This window comes from Rhamphochromis sp. 'chilingali' (assembly GCF_963969265.1).
Source record: "Rhamphochromis sp. 'chilingali' genome assembly, chromosome: 9".
Taxonomy (NCBI): Eukaryota; Metazoa; Chordata; class Actinopteri; order Cichliformes; family Cichlidae; genus Rhamphochromis; species Rhamphochromis sp. 'chilingali'.
In genome coordinates, this window is record NC_137936.1 from 9782955 (window position 1) to 9804230 (window position 21276).

The window sequence follows — 21276 nt, forward strand, 5'->3', positions numbered from 1 at the left end:
AATTACCTGTTTCAATGATCAGTTGACTACTCACGACAGTGTGAGTTTAACCAACGACTCGCAATTATTCAGTGACTTTTAAAGCATTTAACTTGTGGTTTTGAGGAAAGTTTCTGAGAATGGCAGACACATTTTGAAAGCCTGCTAACTATTCTCAACAGCCTTCATTTTATACCACAAGAGGGCCACCTACACCATCTCACATCCTCTTGGGGTCCACAACAGATAGGAGTCTGTGTGTCAGTGTGTATTTACATGAGTGTCAGTTAGCATGCATGCATGAGCAGTCCTGAGATGGGGGGATTGCAGGAGACAAGGCAGTCAGTCAGAGGGCTTTGGGCTCACCTAGTTAATTAGTAACAGGGCCTAGGCCACAAACAAGCCAGCAGCAGCCGCCTGGCTAGCAGTCATCATGTGAAACGGCTGGAGGGGTGAACATCTCCCTGACGCAGCAGATAGAGCTGTTCAAAGAGCTTATCTCAGGCAGCCTGGCCTCGACTTATCTGATCTGACCCCAGCTCATGCGCCTCCTGTTGTACTATGTTTCATTTGGTGTACCACGAGAAGGTCACTCCATACATTTAAGGGCGTTGCGTGTGTTGGAATCTGGTTATATAGTTAAATGCTTGGGTTGGATGTCAACCAAGCCGACGTGAGGTCACCAACAGTTGTAACACAGTAAAATGAAAGGGGGCAGGGTAAGGAGCTGCATATCAAATCAGCCAAAGGTAATGTTACTGTTACGACGCAATCTGAAATCGCTTAAGCATACATTCGCACAGTGATTTATGAAGTGATTTATGGGAATGTTACTCAGGCAAGCTCTGTGGCCTGAGTGGGAGTGTGTCGCTGTTTTAAGTGCTCAAAGTTGTACAAGAGAAATCTGGAGTTAACGCAGAGCGGTTTTAACTAAATGTGAGGGAAAAAAGAAATCAACAGCAAGTAATAAAGACAAATAAAGAACTTTCCTCCTGACTAATATAGATAAATAAATATTCTGCATTATTTATCTTTATTAGGCTGCTGGTGTTGCTGAGTCTTTGTTTTTGTTTTCCCCACAAATCTGGAAAGTAATCAGTAATCTGTTCAAAATTACATTCTTCAAACAGCCCCCTGAGCTCAGCGTGAGTGTGTACTCATCCTGCAGGTGATCGTTTATTTTCTATTATATGCTAATAAGCAGTGTTGCATCTTTCAAATGAGCCACTGCACAGTAATTACGTACCCACTCTAAGCTTTTCTCTCTTGGCACCGGCTGGCTGTGGGCAGGGACGAACAATTCAGGCACAATTTAGCTACAATGCTGCAGTAATTGTTGTTGCCCACTGTCTCCCCCAGGGGTGACCCCTCACTTCCCGAAACACAAACACATGGAGATACAGATGCACACACTCACACACATTAGCACACAATGTTGACACAGCTTCAGCAGGGACAACCCCCCCCCCCCCACCACCACCACCCCACTCTACACCATGACAACCCCCCCCCCCCCCCCCAACTCTCCTCTTCCCCCTCTTTTGCCTTCTTGATCCCTCATCCCACCGTCCCTCCCTGCACATGCACTCACACACACACACACACATCCACACACACACACTGCTGTTTGGTGGAGATCAGAAGCCCAGCTCAGAGGCCCCACACCTGGGCATGTTTGCGGAGGAAGCGGGCCCTGGGCGGGCTGCGCTCCATGCGCCTGTCGACTGGCTCCACCAAGTCTGGCCAGCTGTGCTCCTGGCCTGGCCTCGCGCTGTGGGGGCTGTGCAGCTGGGAAAGGCATGTTTCCCAAAAGAGGAGAAAAAAAGGACAGGGAGGGGAGGAGGGAGAGAGAGGACACAGAGAAGAGAGAAAGAGAGGGAAAAAAGGGGCTTTAGGTTATTTCGAGCTCATTACACATTCATCCCTGAGCTCTTCTAAAGCATCTCCTTTTATATAGAGAAAAAAAATTCAGGGCTAAGCTGGTTAATACCTTGGAAGTGCTGAGTTAATGATTAGATTTTTCTTATGGAATTACCAGCCAAGTTTCTATGATTTGAAGCAATCAATAGAAAACTTACACGCAAAGAATGATCTTGGCTCTCTTTTGTTGCAAAGACTGTAGTATTTGTTGACATATTCTCATGAACAAAGATGACTCATATGAAGGATTCCTTGCCTTTTTCCTCCAGAATATTAGGCCAAGTACTAACACTATATATTTTGAAGAATAACGCCATCATTTTTCTAGACTTAAACATTTTTTTTTGACAAAATGCAACTGTTATCAGTGTTTTATTGCAGTTTAATGAAATAAAGCATTTAATTTAAATGGAATCTGAATCCTAGATTTTGTTATTTGGCAGATATTCCAGCGGGATGTTACGCGTGGTGGATACAGTACACGCACTATAAACTTTCAGCAGTTTAAAGAGCTGACAAACAAGCTGTTGCAGCCTTTGCTGTTTTAGATGTCACTTCTTCCTGTGTGTGTACTTAGCCTGCTGCCATGTGGAGCTCCTCAAGGGCGACCTAGCCCAGCAGTAGCCTCAGGAAGTGAGGGATGTGTGAAGAGTCTGCAGTGTTTTCCTGTCACTCAGCACTCTAGGGAACAGCCGACCAAGCTGGGCCGGGCTAAGCCTGGAGGACCAGGGCCAGCGCACTGCAGAGCTCGGGGTTCCCCTTGGAATATGCCCAGAGCACAGGTCTCGTCTCGGGCAGGAGACACTGCCCTGCCCACCCTCATTCCCATGATCCTTTAGTGCTAGAAACTACATCACATAAATGAGGATTGATTGAGAATAACCACACCTATTGTTGTTTTTGTTGTTTACATAAATTAAAACCAGAAAATACCAGAGTTTTTGTATTAATTGTCCTCTTTTTGCTCTACTGGCATAGTTCAGATTCTGGACTCTCATCTTATCTGTGTAAGATGTTAACCAAGGACTTTTGAACCTTAAGTGGCTGCACTCATCAATAAGTATCCCTTGGGCTTGTTTGACTACGCATTGAGTGTTCAGGTGAAACAACACTTGTTATCCAGTCCAACTATTTATTGCCCCTGCCCAGTCCTTCCCCTCAGCAAACCTCAAACATACAAGAGCCTCTGTGCAAACATAGAGGAGGAATACACTAAATCCCATTTGTCCTTGCTGCAAGACATAGTGTCTGCTGAGACACGGTGGGTCTGCAAGGAGCCACATCAATCCAGTTCAAAGGCGATTCTCACAGTTTGGCCTCTATGCAGAAGGATGACATACTGCTTCTTAGTCCCTACTCCCTGCGGTCCTCTGGCCTGATCCTGGGCCTGCCATCCTGCTGTCACCAAGTGGCCTCGGCGGCCAGATGGACGTACAGAGAGGAAGCAGCATAAGGTGGACATATGCTTGTGAAAAAAGGAAGGTGCTGTGACAGGAAGTTTATTTGTTCCCTTTGCTGGTAACATATGACCTCCAAAGATAAAAATGTTGCATTGCATGTATTGATTAAAAGGTGATGTTTCGCAGGATTGGGATACACCTAGAGCTCAGACAGAAAGGCATGAAACATCAAACTACTGCCTGTTTCTGACTGTAAGCCTGCACTTGCTCACCTACTGAGTCCTCCTTCTTGCGGGCTGCCTGTGCACTGTCCTGTCTGCTCCACGACAGAAGCCTGTTCATAGGTTTGGCGTACCGACTAGAGCCAGTCTCTGCTCGCTACCCGGGCCTGCAGACCTACACCCACTACATTCCTCCACTCGCAGCCAGAGGGGAGGGAGAGGTGCTAGATGAGGATAACATCAGTGCTAATGGACGGGACAACCTGGTGTGATATTGTAGGATATTTTCTCCAGATCAGCAGGTATAAACTGTTTCTTGTGCCTGGGTCTGAGATCATATGGTTGCATGATATCTGTTAGGTTAATTTAGCAGTAATGCTGGCCTACCTAGGGTTTCTCTCTTAGAAGAATATCTATCTCTGGGGAATCAAATTCGCTTTGCATTTGAATCAAAATAAACCTGCAGCCTAGCAGAGTAAATGGAAAAACAGTACAGGGGGGAAGCTCTGGAGACACAGAAAGAAAGATAGAAAAAAATCCCTGACAAAGGCAGAAAGAGAGAATTATCTCCCCAGCTGTCTGTGCATCAGGAAGTTTCTCCCAGAGAGTCAGCTCTGGCCGGCCTGATCACAGAGGCAGCACAGGAAGTCCCACAAAAAGCAAAGGAAGTGAGCACCAGCTCCAGGAAGTGATTTTTTTGCAGCTTCGGCTCCACGAAGTCTGGACCCTGAAGGGAGGGAGGAGGGAGGAGGAAGGGAGTCAGCCCAGCTGAACACCACAGTGTGAGAGAGTGGAGGGAAAGAGAGGGAAAGACGCATAGAGGGAGGGAGGGAGAGGCAGATTAAAGCGTAGTGACGGCAGTGACAGCTGTCTCAATGCCGCCAGCTGTGTGTCATTTACTGAGTGCTTATAAAAATGAGCCTGGCACCAGGGAGTGATGTTCCCAATGCAGTGGCGCCAGGCGCTCCGCTTCAAATGACATTGGGTGCCACCACCGACTTCCTCTCAACCTACACATGTATACACGCAGAGAAATGAAAGAGCCCAAAAAGCTCAATTCAGCACAAGTAAATACAGGCTGCAAGAGGCATGCTTTCAGCTGCTGCTTCTTCTGCAATCTACTCCAGTCGACAATAGAAAACTGTTTCCACAAAGCGTCTAATTACACAATGCTGGGATCCAACAGTACCGGAGCAAACACAGAGTACATCAGGACAAACAGATTAGTGGCTCCAGTAACAACATCTCCATCGTACCCCAGTCTCTCTCTCTCTGTCTTTCTGCCTTTCTCACACACACACACACACACACACACACACACACACACACACACACACACACACACACACACACACACACACACACACACACACACACACACACACACCTGTGTTCACACGTTTTTTGACTAAGCCCAGTGTTTTGCATGTAAATAGAGTGTGTCTCTCTGCTGAGGAGGTGCTAACTTCCTCTGTGTTGCACCTGGACCAACTGCTTATCTGCATAAAGAGAGAGTGAGTAAAGTAGAGCTGTAAGGATGGAGAGAGAGCGATAGGAAAAGAGATGGAAAACACTGTAGGCGTTAAAAGGTTAAAAGCTGGTAACTCTTAAAGCAGCTAACTCTACGCTGTTCCTTTTGAAAAAGGGTGTTTGTTAGGACAGGAGTCTGGCCTATGAAGTAAAGAGGAATGTTTAAATGTAATCAGCTGATAATGCAATGATACTCTTAGACAGCTATTATCACTTTGATACAAATAAAAGCCAATCTGGTTTTCTGAGAAATCGCACGTCACTATGCTGAAGCGTTTAAGGGCTTATCAGTGACAGCATTTCTATCTGGCCGCAAGTGGCAACTTCACTGCAGCTGGAAAATTAAGTCTCTAGACCAGAGAGAGTAAAAATGCTTTTATGCTCTCATTTTTGCTGGTTGTCCACCTATTGATTTTTGGAACCTGCTGCTGCAGCTAGGTTGAAGACAACAATCAAATTCTACCACAGTTTTAATGATCTATCAGCACAGTAGATCAGAGATTCACATATTATACAGATGGAAATGCTGCAACAGTTTAAAAAAAGATTAGACTTTCTGAGAAAAATTATGCAATTTCTTTGGCTCGGGTTTTGACTTCTCCTACATCAGCACTGATGTGGCTGTATCATTTAAGTATCATTCAGGAAAATACTGTACCTGCTCCTTAATGGCAAGCATAAATATGACCTTACCAGTGGCAAGGCACGACGAACACCTTGTATTAAAGGCCCCAGTATACTGTATATATATATATATATATATATATATGGCAGAAAGAACAATTTGTTATAGTGGACATGATGTTAATCTGATATTAAATTTGTCTGACAGCTGGCTGAAGTAGCTGTAGGTGCTGGCGATCAAAAAGTCTGTGTTTCAGTTTTGGTGAAGTTTGTATGTTAGCAGAGGCAGGGGGTAGTGCAGTACACATGCCAATTTACAGTACTTAAATAGTATTTTCAGGGATCTTTGTTTTGAGTATTTCTTTTTCTGATTTTTTTAAAACCTGTACTCCTTATATTTTGAAAACAGCCTCTTTATTTTAGATTTAAGATATTTGAGGGGAGTTATTATTTCACACCTTGAAACATCACACCGATTTAAACGTAAATGGAAGGAACAGCGTAGACAAAGAGATAAAAGAGCCAAAAATGTGTGCTTGCTAGCTAACAGTAGAGTTGTTATACCTCTGAGGAAAAGTGAGATAAGTTCCCTCTCACAGATGGAGGAAGATGTAAGAAAGACAAAAGAAGAGAGGAAGAAGATGAGTTATTTTAAAAGGACTGGTCAGTGACATTTGAAAACTAGAAATCTACACTCAACAGATATTCGAGCTACACACGATGTCTTGGTGAAGTTTAGTTTCATTTTAAAAATACACTTACTTACTTGCTTACTTCGAGAGTAGCAGATGTCACATTCAATCTAAGGTGTTGATGCTGATTCGACTGACCCATTTTCCCTTTGTTCTATCGTTATGCGGAGTGTTGGAACTCAGCCATGATAGCTAGCATCTGCTCATAGAAGCTAGTTTCCCTTGTAACAAGAAGTCGCCACAGCATGTAGCTCTGCAGGTTAGACGTGGCAGATTTTTATGCCAGATTCCCATCCTGATGTAACCCCAAAGGTATTTGTGCTTTCCGCTGGAAATGCACCAACAACCTTTCGCTTGTTAAGCAAATGTGTAAACCACTACATATAACACCTGCTTATATCGTGCTGAATAGCTTTGCTAAATCCACAAAGAGCTGTAGCACTGCTCAGCTGATCACAACCTATATACAAAATGTGCTTCTGCTCAAAATTATTGTGACTTATTTATGTGATTGTTTTCCTCACGGTGCCAAATCCCATTTTAACCCTATACTATTTTTCTGCTTAGGTACGGAGGTAATATTAGGTTATAGGTTTTTTAAATGAATATTATGTTATTACTATATTAATATGACATTAGTTTCGGTCTGCTAGTTTGCAGCTGGTAGCAATGTCCTCCAAAGAGCTGCTTTTTACTTTTACACCTTAAGTGCATTTCAGAGCCAGTACTTTTTCAGTTTTACTTAAGTAAAAGTAGACTATTTTTTTAAATACACGTACTGTGTACTTCCATTTAAGTGGTACATGTGTGTTATTTGGGCACCTCCTTATATTACTTAGAACTATTTGCCAGGTACCTGTTTGTGTAGCTAGGTTAGCTTGCTAGCGTTGAAAGCTAATGCTATTGTGCTGCTCATGAAAGGTATCAGCTAATAGGTTAGCTGATAGCTTAGCACTCCAGCTTCATGTATGTCCATATATGGTTATAAGTCTTTAAAATTAGACTTCACAAAACATCACTATGGCCATCTTTTATATAAAGTATATGGCTGCTTTATCTGGACTTATTCTGTATCTGTAAAATGCACTGTTTTCCCTTGTCTTATCCAAACTTTTCTACTTCCATTTGCTGAAAAGTAAATCTTAACTAACTTACATTTAATGACTACTGCAGCATTCATTTCTTTAAATTGCTGACTTCTTCCTTAAAACTTTGAATTCCCTTTGGCTCAACTGTCACCTATTTTGAGCGCAGAATATTTTTTATCTGCTTCTGTGTCATAAACATGCGGTCAGTCTTGAAACCACATCTCAGTGTGTGTCCTCTGAAGTCTTTTCAAATTTCACTAAACCCTTATTCATAAAAAGCCAAAATAATGAAGTGCATATAACAAGAAGGAATAGCCCAACAATTCACAAACTTGGATAATTTGAAGTTGTGATGTTTTGAAGCAACCAGTGCGACCAACAGTATCTTTGTGTCCTCCTGCATGTCCTTTACCTCTGATCTCATTTATTTTTCCCTGATAAATGATAAAGCAGAAAGCCATATGGTCTGGGTTTGTTATCAAGGGCTATCAGGACCTTACAAACAGTATCTAGAGCCTCATCAAGGTCAGACTTCAGTTCATCCAACAACTCTTCAGGCACACAACTGTATTTCAGATGGGACACTGTCATCTTGGAATCAGCATGGACACACAGTCATAACATTTGGGTTGGAGTCTTCCAACAGACATAATTCAGCACAGCTTTAAAAGCAAAAGCTGATAATATCCAAAATGGCTGTTGTCATCATACTTGAGAGAGTGAGTACCCTGGCTTGGGGCCATCCAGCTCACTGCTCTATATTTGGTCATTTCTCCTGAGTTTCAGTGACTTCACCAATGCAGTTTTAGTCCAGGCACATGTGTTGTTTCAGTCTCATTTTCAGTAAACTCTGTGATCACCTTGCCTTTGCGTTCCACAGGCCTTTCACTGGGAGCACAAAGAGAGAAAGGGGCATTAGTCTACGAGAAAAGCCCAGCTTTGGCTTCTTAAAGAAAGCAGAGGTTTAGCTCTTTCACTTCCACTGCATTGTTATGCTAAGGCCCAGCTTGGGAATAGTGGACTATTAGCATCTGAAGAAGAGCCAACATCTGAGGGAAACATGTCTTTAAGGCCCCAAAGAAAAGAATCCATGCTGTCTCTCCTTCTCATTTTCTCATTCTCCATCTCACTCACTTGCTCCTTGACTCAACTCTCTTTCCTCGCCTTTCGGAGGCCCATTCTCTTTTCTTTCACTTTCTCCTGCTGGCACTTTTGGCGCGAAGAGGGATAAAAACATGTGTGTGTGGGTGGGTAGAGAGGGGGATTAAGAAGTAAAAACTTTCATGAAACAATACAAATGGCTTCTTAGAGATACCACATATCAAATGCTACCTGTCAGCGCTCATGTTACAAGCAAACAAGCATTTAATTGATGATAGTCCGGAATCTATTTGCTAGATAAAAATAAGCTATCATCCTCCAAACTGATGTATCAATGACAAGCAGCTTTACGTAGAGATTATACCAGAAACCTTTATTTTCTTAGGTAAATAGAAAGATTAAGTAAAATAGAAATGTTCAAATAAATGGGCAAAGTAAACAATAAAGAGATGACAAATGCTACTCGTCAACACTCGTGTATTAAGCAAACAGATATTTGATACCCAGCGGTCATGCTTTCACAGGTTACTATCTGAGAAGCATTTGATAAATTCTCTGTATTTGTACTTTCCATGATGTCACCTTATATTTCCCCTAAAACTATTACATTACAGCATTTCCAGTAAATCAGGAGTTCAGTGTATGATTGAGGGCTGCACAAAAACAATGTTGTGGCATACTGGAGTTGTGGCGTTTTTTTGTACGTAATTGTTATTTTTGTGCTTTTAATCACTGGTGAGGCAGTATTCTTGACACTAGCTGCGTTTTGGTAATATTAGGTAATGTTAGGAAGGATTAGTCTCCTATGACGACTATTGTTATATAAGTTACAAAGAAATTCACCCTTCTGAACTGCAATGTCACAGTAATTCTGTCTCACACAAAATGCAACACGACAAGTCACCAAGGGCCACCACTGGCCTTAGGCTAATGTTCATGCATACTGGCATGCCACGAATACCTCAACCATGACCTTGGTTCATTTTTACATGACAGATAAAATGCCCCTGAAGTGGCCAGCAAGTTGTGCAATCCCACAATATCTCATAGTGAACAGTCACTGAGGATAGTAAGGTTAACAAGCTATCGTTAACAATAATAGCTCTATCATTAGCATTGTTTGCAATGAGCAAATAGCATTCCTTCTCCATCCCACAGCACCTTTCTTAGCTGTTTTTGTCTTTTCAAATATGAAAATATTCGGTATCTGTAAGCCATTTTGGGGTTTGAGCCCGTCAAGAATTTTAATAGATGATGGTTTGGAGTGGATGTTGTTTGTGTTCCCACATGCACAGCTTATCCACACTTGAGGCAGTTTTCTGTATATCTGTCAGGTAGTTTGGCCAAACAGAGCAGATTCTCTATTAAAGATGCTCATGCTTTTCTGAAACCACATGCGGGAGTGTTCCCTTTGCAAAGCACTCTAAGGGTCACCGTGCGCATTACCATGCAGTGACATCAAAGTTCTGACAAAATCAAGCCACGCAGAATCCAAGTCTCACGTGAGCGCAGCCTTAATCTGTGCGGAACAATCATGTTACCTGGATAACTGAACATGGTATTATCGCAAATTCCAAGTGTGAAAGCAGCTTTGCTTTTTCCACTGCTATGAACTCGAGTTTGTTGTAAACAGCAGTCTGAACATTGGCTGTTTTGCTCATGCAGAGCTGGAGCAGGTCAGGGGGGCAGCTGTGGGATGAATCACAGCCCCAGCACACACGTCATCCTGGGTGGGAGTCCACAGACGTTTCCCTGGATCGCAACTGGACATGGATCGAATCCTAGTATAAGTGAGAGCACTAGTGCAAAGATAAACATGTAACGCGAACAAAAAGCAGGAAGTGAAACCTAGAAACGCTGAGTAACTCTGGTGTCACAAGGTGAGAAATCGCTGCTAGCACCTGGCTGTTGACACCTCAAGGCAGCAGAGGTAAGCTGAGTGAATAACAGCAACACCATCACACTGTGAAGCTCACTGTAAGATAAACACATGACTCTGAAAGACGTTTTTATGTCGAACCGTTCTAGCTGACTCAAGCCTGAGTGAAATACGGAGCCATTCGGGGAAGAGAAGAGTGACTAAGACATGCACCTGCCTCTGTGTCAGGACAACACCGCCAGCAAACTGACAGGAGAGAAGGGGGCGAGAAGGCTCCGTGGAAAAAAAAAAGAAGAAGAAGGAATTTCCAAGGACATGGAAGATGTTGTGAAATCATATTGAACATGTGGCCCGCACAGCTGCAGAGGGAGTGAATCGCTTCATGTGTAACAGCATGAATCACCAATAGAGTTCCTCAGAAGTCAGATCACACTTTCAGCTCTCTCTCTCTCTCCCTCTGTTTTCCATACCTTGCCTTCTTCATCGCAGGTGCAAGGGGTGAAGTAAGCTGCCTAGATTGTCCACATGTGCTATATAAGATCATCTAAGCTCACACATGTGTACAAACACACACACAAAGAGATATATAAATACCCCCCCCACACACACACATCAGTGATCACAATGAACAATGCCGCAGCCATCCACAGTCTCTTCATCAGCATGAGATCATGTGGCACGTATAACACATTGCTCACACACTTCCTCCTCCCAGCTCTCCTGCCCCCACTACACTATAACACAGGTGGCCATCTGCGGGAGCCGGATCAGCATTCCTGCTCTGTTGTTAAGTGACATCTCCTCTAAAGAAGAGTCCTCATCCTCATCCAGGAAAATCAGATGACTCACGAGGCTATTTAACTCGGATGGATCGCACTGGGGGTTTTCTCGCACTGCTAATTTAAATCGAATTCTTATGGGAGATTGTTTGGGACTCCCACTGCACATTAATGCAGCTCTATCGGTAGTAGTAATGCTCGGATACATGATTAGGAGCATGTTGACCGCTACAGCTCGCTAAAGGCCTGGTTGCGGCAGAGTTTCAGACAAATTATTCATGTAAATGAACTTATCGGGCCATCTTGCCGTTGGAGAGCTGCGCCCGGCTTGCTCCATAAACCTCTCATTTTAATCCACTGTTCAACAGAAATCATAGCTATGAGACAAAAGAAATAATATGAATATATATTTTTGGAAAAAATCTGTTTAAAATAACCCACCAGCCTTAAAGGGGATTTTATGATTTTTACAAAACATCAAATCTTTTGCCAATCATCAAATAATGAAACTTTATGAAATGTTTTGTGTGTGAGAAGAAAATGAGAAGAAAAGAGAGAAAAATTGTCAACCCAGATTGGCACGTTGTAGATGACAAACAGCCTTAATAGTGATCGCTCAGAGGCAAACTCCCCTGTAAGCTTGAATGATAAGCGGTGGGTGTCTGATTAGGAGCCCCCTCCAAAAAGTGAAGAGGCTGCCGACATCTCTATCAGTCAAAGCGCTGGCTTCTGATGCTAAATTGACAGCTTTAGAATGTGTCTTTAATGCTAATTCAGTGGCTAAATACACCCAGATCTGGGCTAGCTGTAATGCTCCGTGGGGCAGTAGTGTCATCCAGGGTCCCGGAGGACTGCCCAGTGCTGCTCTGTGTGGTCCTGCCCCCCCTCCCCAGAAGAAAGTAGAGGCTGAGGCCTCTGGGCCTCTCTCTTCTCCTTGTCCTCCCTTGATATCAGAAGTGCTGGAATGGAGGAGTAGTTTTGGGAGTGGAGGGATGTGTGTGTATGTGTGTGGGGGACTGGGTCTCCCTAGTTGCCAAGCGAACACCATATGGGCAGCTCACTGGTGTTACTGGGGGCCCGGGGCAGTTCCCAGAATTCACATGATAATGAAGCCCAGGGCCATTCAGAGTGCTGGCCTAAAGCTGGGGCTAAGAGCTTTTGATAGCCCCCAGCAGCCTGCAGGCCTGCCCACCCCAGGCCCAGCCAGCTTTCCTGCCAGGCACAAACCACCTGTTTGATTTTCCCAGGGCCCTGCCACAGCGGATGGAGAGAAGAGAAAGAGGGAGAGCAGGGAAGAGGAGGGGAGGGGCAGCAAAGGAATGTCTCCCTCTTATTTTGCCACTGAGTGTGTACTTCCCATTCACTTCCTCTTTATAATCCTCCGGCCCTCCCCTCTCACGTGCACACGCACACATACATACACGCCGCTGCATAAACACAGGCGTGCACGCGACTATAACCTAGATGCACATATGCACACACCCCTGCTGACCCCCGCACACAGACTCTTTCCTCTTTTGTTAAACTCTCTGAAACAATCCCAGGGAGAAGAATGAGGTTTAAAAGTAGGGCACCTTCTGCTGCATCAAAGATTCTCACAAGCAAATTCCTGGACCAGGGCCCCGGGTGAAAAGCAGGGCGCTTGTCTTAGCTGCGTGGTTTTCAGCGCTACGTGGGAACCAGAGGAGGATCTTCACCGGGCAGCCGGTGGGGACGGGATGACTGGCAGTGGAAGCACCCAACAGAGCCAGGGGTGGATGAGGGGGGGGATAAGTGGGTGATGCACACACGGGTACATGAGGGGACACTCGATGAGAGGATGGGAACTGGGAAAGAGGAATGACGCTTATGTCACTTGGGGGTGGGGGTTCGATGTATGTTTAAAGATGGCTGCATTCCTTTATCATGAGAATTGCTGGCCAGTGCGTGGCAATAACACCAGGACAGACATGGCAGATGGCGTTGGCCTCTGTTGCTGAAGCTACAGCACATGCAAAGAGTGACTCTAGCCTTATCAGCCTCAGTCAAAGAGGCTGATTTTTAGGTCAGTTTAATTTGGCTATGGGGCTAACAAATGACATTTGCATATAACATGCTGAATGCATGCTTTCTTCTCTGGCCAACTCCAAAGTCGGAACACTTCCTGTTGAGAAATCATGTGATGCAATCGCAGTAGCAAAACACAGGCATGTACTAGGAGCACAGGTGTGCAGGTGTGACGCTGTGTACTCTGCGGCCACTTCTTGTTCACGGCGTGAAGGCGGGGCAGCGTTCCTACAGTTTAACCTGAAATGCTGGCTTGCTGGGGGCTAAACACCTGCGTTCACAGGGTGCCAGAGAAGGTGGGGGGTAGAGGAGGAGGAGGTGGAGGAGGAAGAGGCACACCCGAGCAGCTTGCATTCACCCTTACCTAACAGGGTCTCTGGTTACTGTAGTCCCCTGGCTGAGCTTTTTCTTTTAACACATTATTCAGGTCATGTGCACAAGGGACATCTGCATAGAAAACACTACAATGACCCCACACTGTGGCTCCACTGTGACAAGAAAACACACACCTACACCTGTTGCACCTGCGCTGCCTTCTGGAGGTTGCATGAAAAGATTCCCACACCCAAAGAAATTGACTTCCTCCCACTAGTGCTCCTTCTATACAGCTTTGATAAATAGAAACAACAAACAGGAGGGGAAACTCGAGCAGGCTCAAATCACATATGAGCCAGGGGAGACTGCTAAGGTGGGACTTTGGTGTCAAGAGCGTCAGGGAGCAAGAAACAAAAACTCCCCGAGGCCCAAATAACTTGATTATAACCGCTCCACAATCAAAACAAAAGTGGCAGGCCCAATCTGTTCACTGTCAATGGCGGCTCTCATTTGTCAAGCCCATCCAAGAGGTTGGTTCTCAGGCGACTCGCACAATGCTCAGTGACAAATAGGAGGGCTCTCCTTTTAGCCCTGCCTGCCACAGGGAAGCCCATCTGAAGTATTAATCTTTTGGTGGAAGAGTGGAGGAGAGAGCTCAGCCTGGCCCAGCCATTGTCCCCAGGTCTGGGCCCTCTGAATGGGGCTTTGTCAGCTCCCCAGCTGCCACTGTCCATGCTCCATCGTTGGGCTTTGGCTCCCATGTCCCCTGGCCGTGCTGACTGGACGCCTCTGTGCAGCTGTGGGGATGTGCACGTTTGTGTGTCTGTGTGTGTGTGTGTGTGTGGGATGAAGAGAGAGGTCAGGTGACGAGCCATTTGTCTCACAACACACAGAGACACACACACAAATATGTGGCTTAACATAAGGCCTTGCTTGTCATTTCAAAGGGATGCATTCAGTTACCATGGAATCTTAAAAACAACAGAATGAGTTCCCATCTTCTCTTGAGTTCAGGAGCAGCTTGTGTTCTCACATGGCAAAAATACATACTTTGCAAACTACAACAAATGCATCACTTTTGATTTCACTCTAAGGGTAAATTATGCATTTGCAGACAATATGCATTTCAACAGGGATGTCCCAGGTAAAATTAGGTAACGCTGGACATGTGAGCGCAGGCAGAAGCTCTTATTTATTGTTCTCCATCTCCTGCCTGCAGCAGGGGGCAGCTAGCCAGCAGCAATCAGGCCTGTCCCCCATAGGCATCTTGTGGCAACCAGCTGAGAACAGCTGGCTTCCCCTTCTGCTACTAGCGGACCTGGACTCTGCTGGAAGTCCTGGAAAGGAGAGGGGCTTGTAAGAGCTGACAAAAAGCCAGTATTCACACACAGACAGGTTGTGCTAATGAAGAGGCCTCATTAGGCTGCATTTACAGTGTCTATAGAGGTGCGTTTGCTGTTCAGTCCAAGAAGGCAGAATCTCTTCAGGCTGTGTTTAGAGTTTTACTACAGCCTCAATATAAAGTTTGTGTTAAAACATCCAAAATGGCACCTGTGTGATGTCAAACCGAAAGAAGTAGGGGGAGGGCTGAGGGGAAATACTTGCTAGGCGGACGGAAGGTTGGTGGGTGATGGGTATGACCACTGAACGGAAAAGGGACTCTGGTGTTATTAGATTTGCAACAAGCTGTAACACTGTCTCTCATTGTGTATCCCTCCACCCCGGCCCTCCCCCGAACCCCTAGCCGTAGAGAAGACTCCCAGTCCCCCCACCCGACCTCTGAACACCCACTCCTCCCCACAACACACGCACTCCCAGCTAAAGCTCGCTCTCCAGGCAATTGCCACTGGAGTGGAAAGTATTCCAGAGCACAATGCCTATGCTCTCAATGGGTGCTTTAGCATGCCACCAGTGCGCTGTCACCAGCAGATGGGGAGCTAATTAGAAACCATTAAAGGGCTTTGATAGTGTGTGTGGGAACCAGGCGGAGGGAGATGGCCACAGGGGTGTAAAAGGAGGGGGTGAGCTTTGGGTCCGGTGAACGCACACATACACATGAACACAACTGAGAGAAACAGATATAGAGGGACCAAGCTGTCCCAATGATTCCTCTCAGGCCAAGGACGCTGAGCAGAGGACACCTGGGTGGGGGGAACTTCAAGGATCTCCACAAGGTTCAGCTGCACACCAACTATCAGATGGAGATAGCATTCCTGTAACCTGCCCCTGCCTTTCAGGGAAGGGCGTCCATCCACCCACCCAGTCTGCTCCCTGCACACAGGAAAAACACCCAACAGGCGGTGAGGCTCCAGCCGGTCTGCACTTTTTGATGACACATCTGTGAACTGGGACTCCCACAGGAAGTGAGTCCTAACCACTGGTCCTCAGTCATTACACAGGCTGGGCTTGCCAGGGAGGTGCCAGGCCACGCCGGGGCACACGAGGATGTAAGGAAACACACCCACAGAAGGTGTGACGTACTATGTTTAAAAAACACAACTAAAAATCTCACACAGATCAGCACAAACTTTATTCATTCTTGTGTTGAATGTGAGGAACTTGAGGTGCCATGGGTCATCAATCAATCATCCGAGGATAGACGTGACATTGTGGTGCGGTACCACAAGTTTTATACCTGACACCACACTTCCCCCCAACCCCGCTTCTCCCTGTCCCATATGAGCCTCTCCACACACCTGCACACAGGTGTGATCATTATCAAGCAAACAGGAAGAGCCTGACTGGGAACTGGAAACTAATCCCACAGCTGCGAGGAGTGGCATGTGCATTTGTGTGTGTATTTGTGTGTGCTTGTATATGTTAGTGAAAATTGTTGAAAACTTAAAAAGTGACACTCGCTTTTCATAATCAAATTCCACCCTGTTTCTTTTCGACAGCGTATTTGGAGAATCATACCAAAGTTAAAATCCTCTGTCCAAGAAAGCATAATTGTGCTTTGGTCACTTTCATGTTTCAGGAAGTAGTACGAGGGCTACTACTTATTGTCCTTGCAGCAATAATAACAGCAGCAAAAGTGTCAAAGCATTACTGGAATGTCCTATTTCCTCCCAGTGAATTCCTGCACCAACTTTTGTCCCCCACCCACCCATGCGGCTTCCTGCAGTGTGCTTTTATAGATCTGTTTGCCGTAGCGATAAAGAGGGCGTATTAGCTAATATGTTTCCCCTCCACCGAATGGAACAACTTATCTAGGAAAAAAAAGCTACCAGAAAAGTGTTTGTGTGCTGGCATAAATGCTGCAAAGATACACCGTGTCCTTGAAAGAAAAATACCAGCGCTTCTTTTTGCCGTTTGATGACGTGCGATGTTGCAAGAGCACTGACACAAACAGTAGCCTGTCAAAAATAAAAAGTTAAAACACAGAGCCATAATCAGCTCACATATAAAGAGTCCACGGGGAAATGAATTCTGTGTCAGTGATGAAGGAGGGAAGGGGAGCGGGGAGAGAAAGAGAGGGCACTGCCATTCTGTCAGTTAAAATCAGGAGCTGTTTCACTTTTCTTTCCCCTCCTCTGCCTCTTCTCTCTGTCTTCTCTCTCTCGCTCCCCTCGCCTTGATGTGCTGTAAACAGGCTAAAAAGGGCCCAGCTGTGTGGAGTTATTGTTGGTGTCAGTAGGAAGTGCTGATAGCTTTTGCAGCTGAACAAAAGCTGGATGAGGGGAGTGGAGGGGCGCTCCAGACACTGTGGCTCCAGCCTAGATTCTCTCCCACAATCCCTGCACCGCACTCCCATTGTTCTGCCCACCCGGCCTTCCCTCCACCCTGTCAGCTGCGACCTAGGACAGAGGGCAAGAAAAAAAAAAGGGAAAAGAAAAGAAAAGACAAGAAAGTAAAGAAGAAAAAAGTTTTTACAGGCTACTGCAACAGCTAGAAGAAACAGCCGGTGGTAGTTAAGTTTGTTATACTGGCGTTATCTCTGGTATGGCACAACATCTGTGCAGATATAAGCAGCGGCTATAAATGGCATTTATATTAAAATGTGAAGAGAGCAAGCTATTTATAATTTCTTCCTCCTGCAAAAGGAATGATGCAAAGCTAAGAGTTCAGTCAGTCAGCGCAAATATCAAAATATACATTATTATTTTTATGCATATGCATTAAAACAACAATTACTGCAATTGCAAACATGGGCAGTGAAAGTTGTTGTTAGAAATATATTGCACGGTATTATACAGATACTTGTGCAACTTTACTGCTTACTGTTCACTTTATTCGTGCATTACATTAATGCGTTAGCTAGTTTTAATACCCATGCACAGCACTTTCTCTTAAGTTTTTCTTTTTCTTTTTTTACATATTCTACACATTCCTGCACTGGACTGTAAAACTTTTCACAAAGGGAAACCATTTATATAATGTTTTCATTATGCATCTGTTTCTACTCCTACATATTTCTTGCAGTACTTGCTTTTACTTTCTGTTTCACGGGGATTGTTATGCAAATACCAAGGCAAATTATTTCCACTTTAAAACTTAGTTGAAAAAAAAACTGGTTTGGATTGTTTCAGAACTTTACCTGACGTGCTCAGTTTTCACACCAGCTAAACTTAAAACTTTATGCCTCATGTATTAAACACTGTATAAAACGTATTATTCCATTAATAAATCAACAGTAAGATATTATGTAACAATATGACGCTTAGAGCGGCCATTCTATTTGCTTAATGGCACAAATTTCCCTTTATCAGCTTTTTTTATTTCAGATTTTCTGCATTATTTGCACGACAATAGCAGACAGGGAAAAGAAATGCGTTTGATGCATGATGCATTCATACCGGTTCTCACTAACACGGTGGTCACCGGAATTCCTGCACATGTAATAAAATGCATGCATTTTTTTTAAAATAGTAACGTAGTGAATGTCGGTCGTTTCAAGGAATGCTACAGCTAGTTTGTGTCCTAACTCCTTTGTAGCTCCGGCTGACAGCAGCTGCTCTGCAGGTGCGCGGGGCGGTAATCTCATCCCGCTGCTTTAAGGTGATAAATGAACGACAAAAGCTCCGGAGCCGGTTTGTTCTCAGGGATCCGCGCGCCACGCAGGTGAATGGAGGAGTGCCGGAGTGCGCGCTCTCTTGTTTAACGTCTCCATGGAGACCGCCCGAGCGGCGCCAGGCTGACAGGCGTCAAGGCTCGGATGAATGGGTGACGTCACCGCAGTGGCGCCTGCCAGTCTGCTCGGGCTTGTTTGGACAATCTGGGGGGAAGATTCGGAACAGAGCGATGCGATCTGAGTGCGCGCGCGCACACACACCCAGATACACGCACACAAGGCTGAGCGCACACTGCAGAAACATGTGAAGGAATCCGTGAAGCCGATGCTCACACTGGTCTTCCTTCAACGCTGAGAGCCTGGAAAAAGAGACCGTGCTCGTCCAAAGAAGTGCCGTTTGTGAGTATAAAGAAAGCTTTGAGTGAAGAGAGCGAGGATTTTAGGAGCGTGTTTTTCCCCAAATCGGTCAACACTGTGACATCGAATAGTAATAAGCAAATGATCGAGAAAATTGAATAAACCGCTTAACTGTTCAGACGCTGCATTCCACGCAAATCACGTAAATCTAAAAGAAAAAATGAAACCCTAATACACTTTTAGAAAAGGCTACTCCTTCCCAGAACTCCTTCCCAAATAAGTTCTTTAAACTTTTACTGTACTATTGTCATCCACATCTGCAGTGGCATCAACAATTGTGAAAAGGCACTGTGGTAGCCCAATTATCATTAGCCATTCATTCCATTCATCCCGTCCCACACGCATTCTCACAGCGCATACCCAACCATTCACCACCCTTTGACTGTCCCCAGGCAATCTACACCTGCAGAGTCCCCAAGCCGTGGACAGCTGGATTCCCACATATTACCCATAAAAGACACACATTTGTTTCCATTTGTAACGCCATCCCTCAAACAGATTGTAAATCCCGATAACCAGCCGAGCGCTGTCACTGGCTGAGAGAGAAGTTTTGAACCGCCCCCATCAATACAAACGCAGCTGTCCCATTGGCCGTCCTCCTTCAAACCGGACGATTCGGCTCCGCCCCTGGCGTCTACTTTCTTATAAAGCCGGGGAGGTTTGCCCATGTGGATGTTGCGAACTGTCAACATTGCGTTGCTATCAGTCCTGAAAAAGGAGACCAACCCAATAACTCTTCTTTCTCTTCATTTTTGGAAGCTACACTAATCAAGATGAAGGTTGTCGGATCTACCTGTGCCCTGAAGAGCAAAGGCGAGGACGTGGTGCGCTGCCTGTCCGATCAGAGTCTGACCATCTCCAAGTGCAAGATCCCGCTGCTGGACGAGCAGATGAGCGTATTCCTCCAGGACATGAACAGCTGCTACAGCAAACTGAAGGAGCTCGTGCCCACTCTGCCCACAAACAAGAAGGCTAGCAAAGTGGAGATCTTGCAGCACGTCATTGACTACATCTGGGACCTGCAGGTCGAACTGGACGAGCCGGAGAAGAGCCGCCAGCACACCGTCAGCAGCGTGCCCCGCACGCCGCTTACCACCCTGAACGCGGAGCTCGCCAGCATCTCAGTGGAGGTAAATTTCTCGCCACTCATACTGAATGAATCAGGGAATGGGCAATAGTCCAAACAGAGCTGCATGCATTCAGATAAAAACATGTATATAAGTGTCGGTGCGCGTGCGTAAAGTTTGCAAGCCCGTGCGTAAAAACTCAATTTGCGCATGGATAACAACTCGTGTGCTTTGCTAAAAAAATATATATTTATGTATATATACCTGCGTTGTACTAATCAACCTACTTTCTTCTTCCAGCAGAACGGATGCTCAGATGACAGGATCATGTGTCGTTAAGAGCTCTTGGAGCATCGCCCCATCACATCACATCAACCACAGCGAGGGGATGAACAAGGCTACTTAATGTGACTTCTCGAACCGCATCAAGAATTACAACCGTGAACTGTGTAGGGACGTTTCGTACTCCCAGTGTTAGATAACAAGTTGTGTGGACATTCTGCGGCGACGAGCCTCTCTTTTGTCGCTTAACGGTTCTCGATTTATAAGAGGGTCACGGGACGAGAGGAAGATGAACAGAGAGTGTCCAGATATAGACTGGGTTAGCCAGGGGACCAAGAGAAGTTCAGCGCAACCGGCATCGCCCGTTGCTTGCAGAGTTTCTAAAGAAAGCTAACGTTTCTGTTACTGCTCTTTGTATTTTGTGTAAACCATGTAGAGGATTCAACATTTTTTGTAAAAGATTTAAAAAGAAAAAAAAGTTAATTTCTCAGATTCCTGAGCGACAAACTGTATTGTATATTACAATGCCACAATATGTGAAGATATTGTTTTCTTACAATGTACATTATTTGGTGTTTTTATTAAAACAAGATCATTATTTTTGAACAAGATCCCTTTGTGTCACTGTGTCTGTGTGCGGGAGTGAGAAGGTATCTGACTCACGTGCTATACCTGGGGAGGTTTCGTTGCTGGGAGCTGTAACTGTGAAAAATAACACTGCATGGTGATTACGCTATGATGACCTTTAAAGCCTTATCAGGATTCCAATAAATCACACAAGTACACTCATATATTCTTATTTAGGAGAGCGTAAACTATTTGTCACAGAAAAGTGCTACACCTACTTTCAAGTAAAGTTAAAAACCAAAGCTGGTGGTAAACCTACTGGTTCACAGCCAGTTTAATTGGTAATTTGACTCACTAA

The 21276-nt window shown here is 45.1% G+C and overlaps 1 protein-coding gene across 2 annotated transcripts; it reads left to right on the forward strand.

The window, feature by feature from the left end:
- The first annotated feature begins 19666 nt into the window (after positions 1-19666).
- id1 (inhibitor of DNA binding 1, HLH protein) lies at positions 19667-20962 on the forward strand. Of its 2 annotated transcripts, none has more exons than XM_080892202.1 (2): positions 19667-20132; positions 20373-20962. In XM_080892202.1, the coding sequence occupies exons 1-2, from the start codon at positions 19776-19778 to the stop codon at positions 20406-20408; spliced, it is 393 nt and encodes a 130-aa protein (XP_080748328.1). In that variant the 5' UTR covers positions 19667-19775; the 3' UTR covers positions 20409-20962. The 2 variants fall into 2 exon arrangements, with proteins under 2 accessions (XP_080748328.1, XP_080748327.1); XM_080892201.1 differs by having other exon boundaries at positions 19668-20132; positions 20370-20962.
- The last annotated feature ends 314 nt before the right edge of the window (positions 20963-21276 follow it).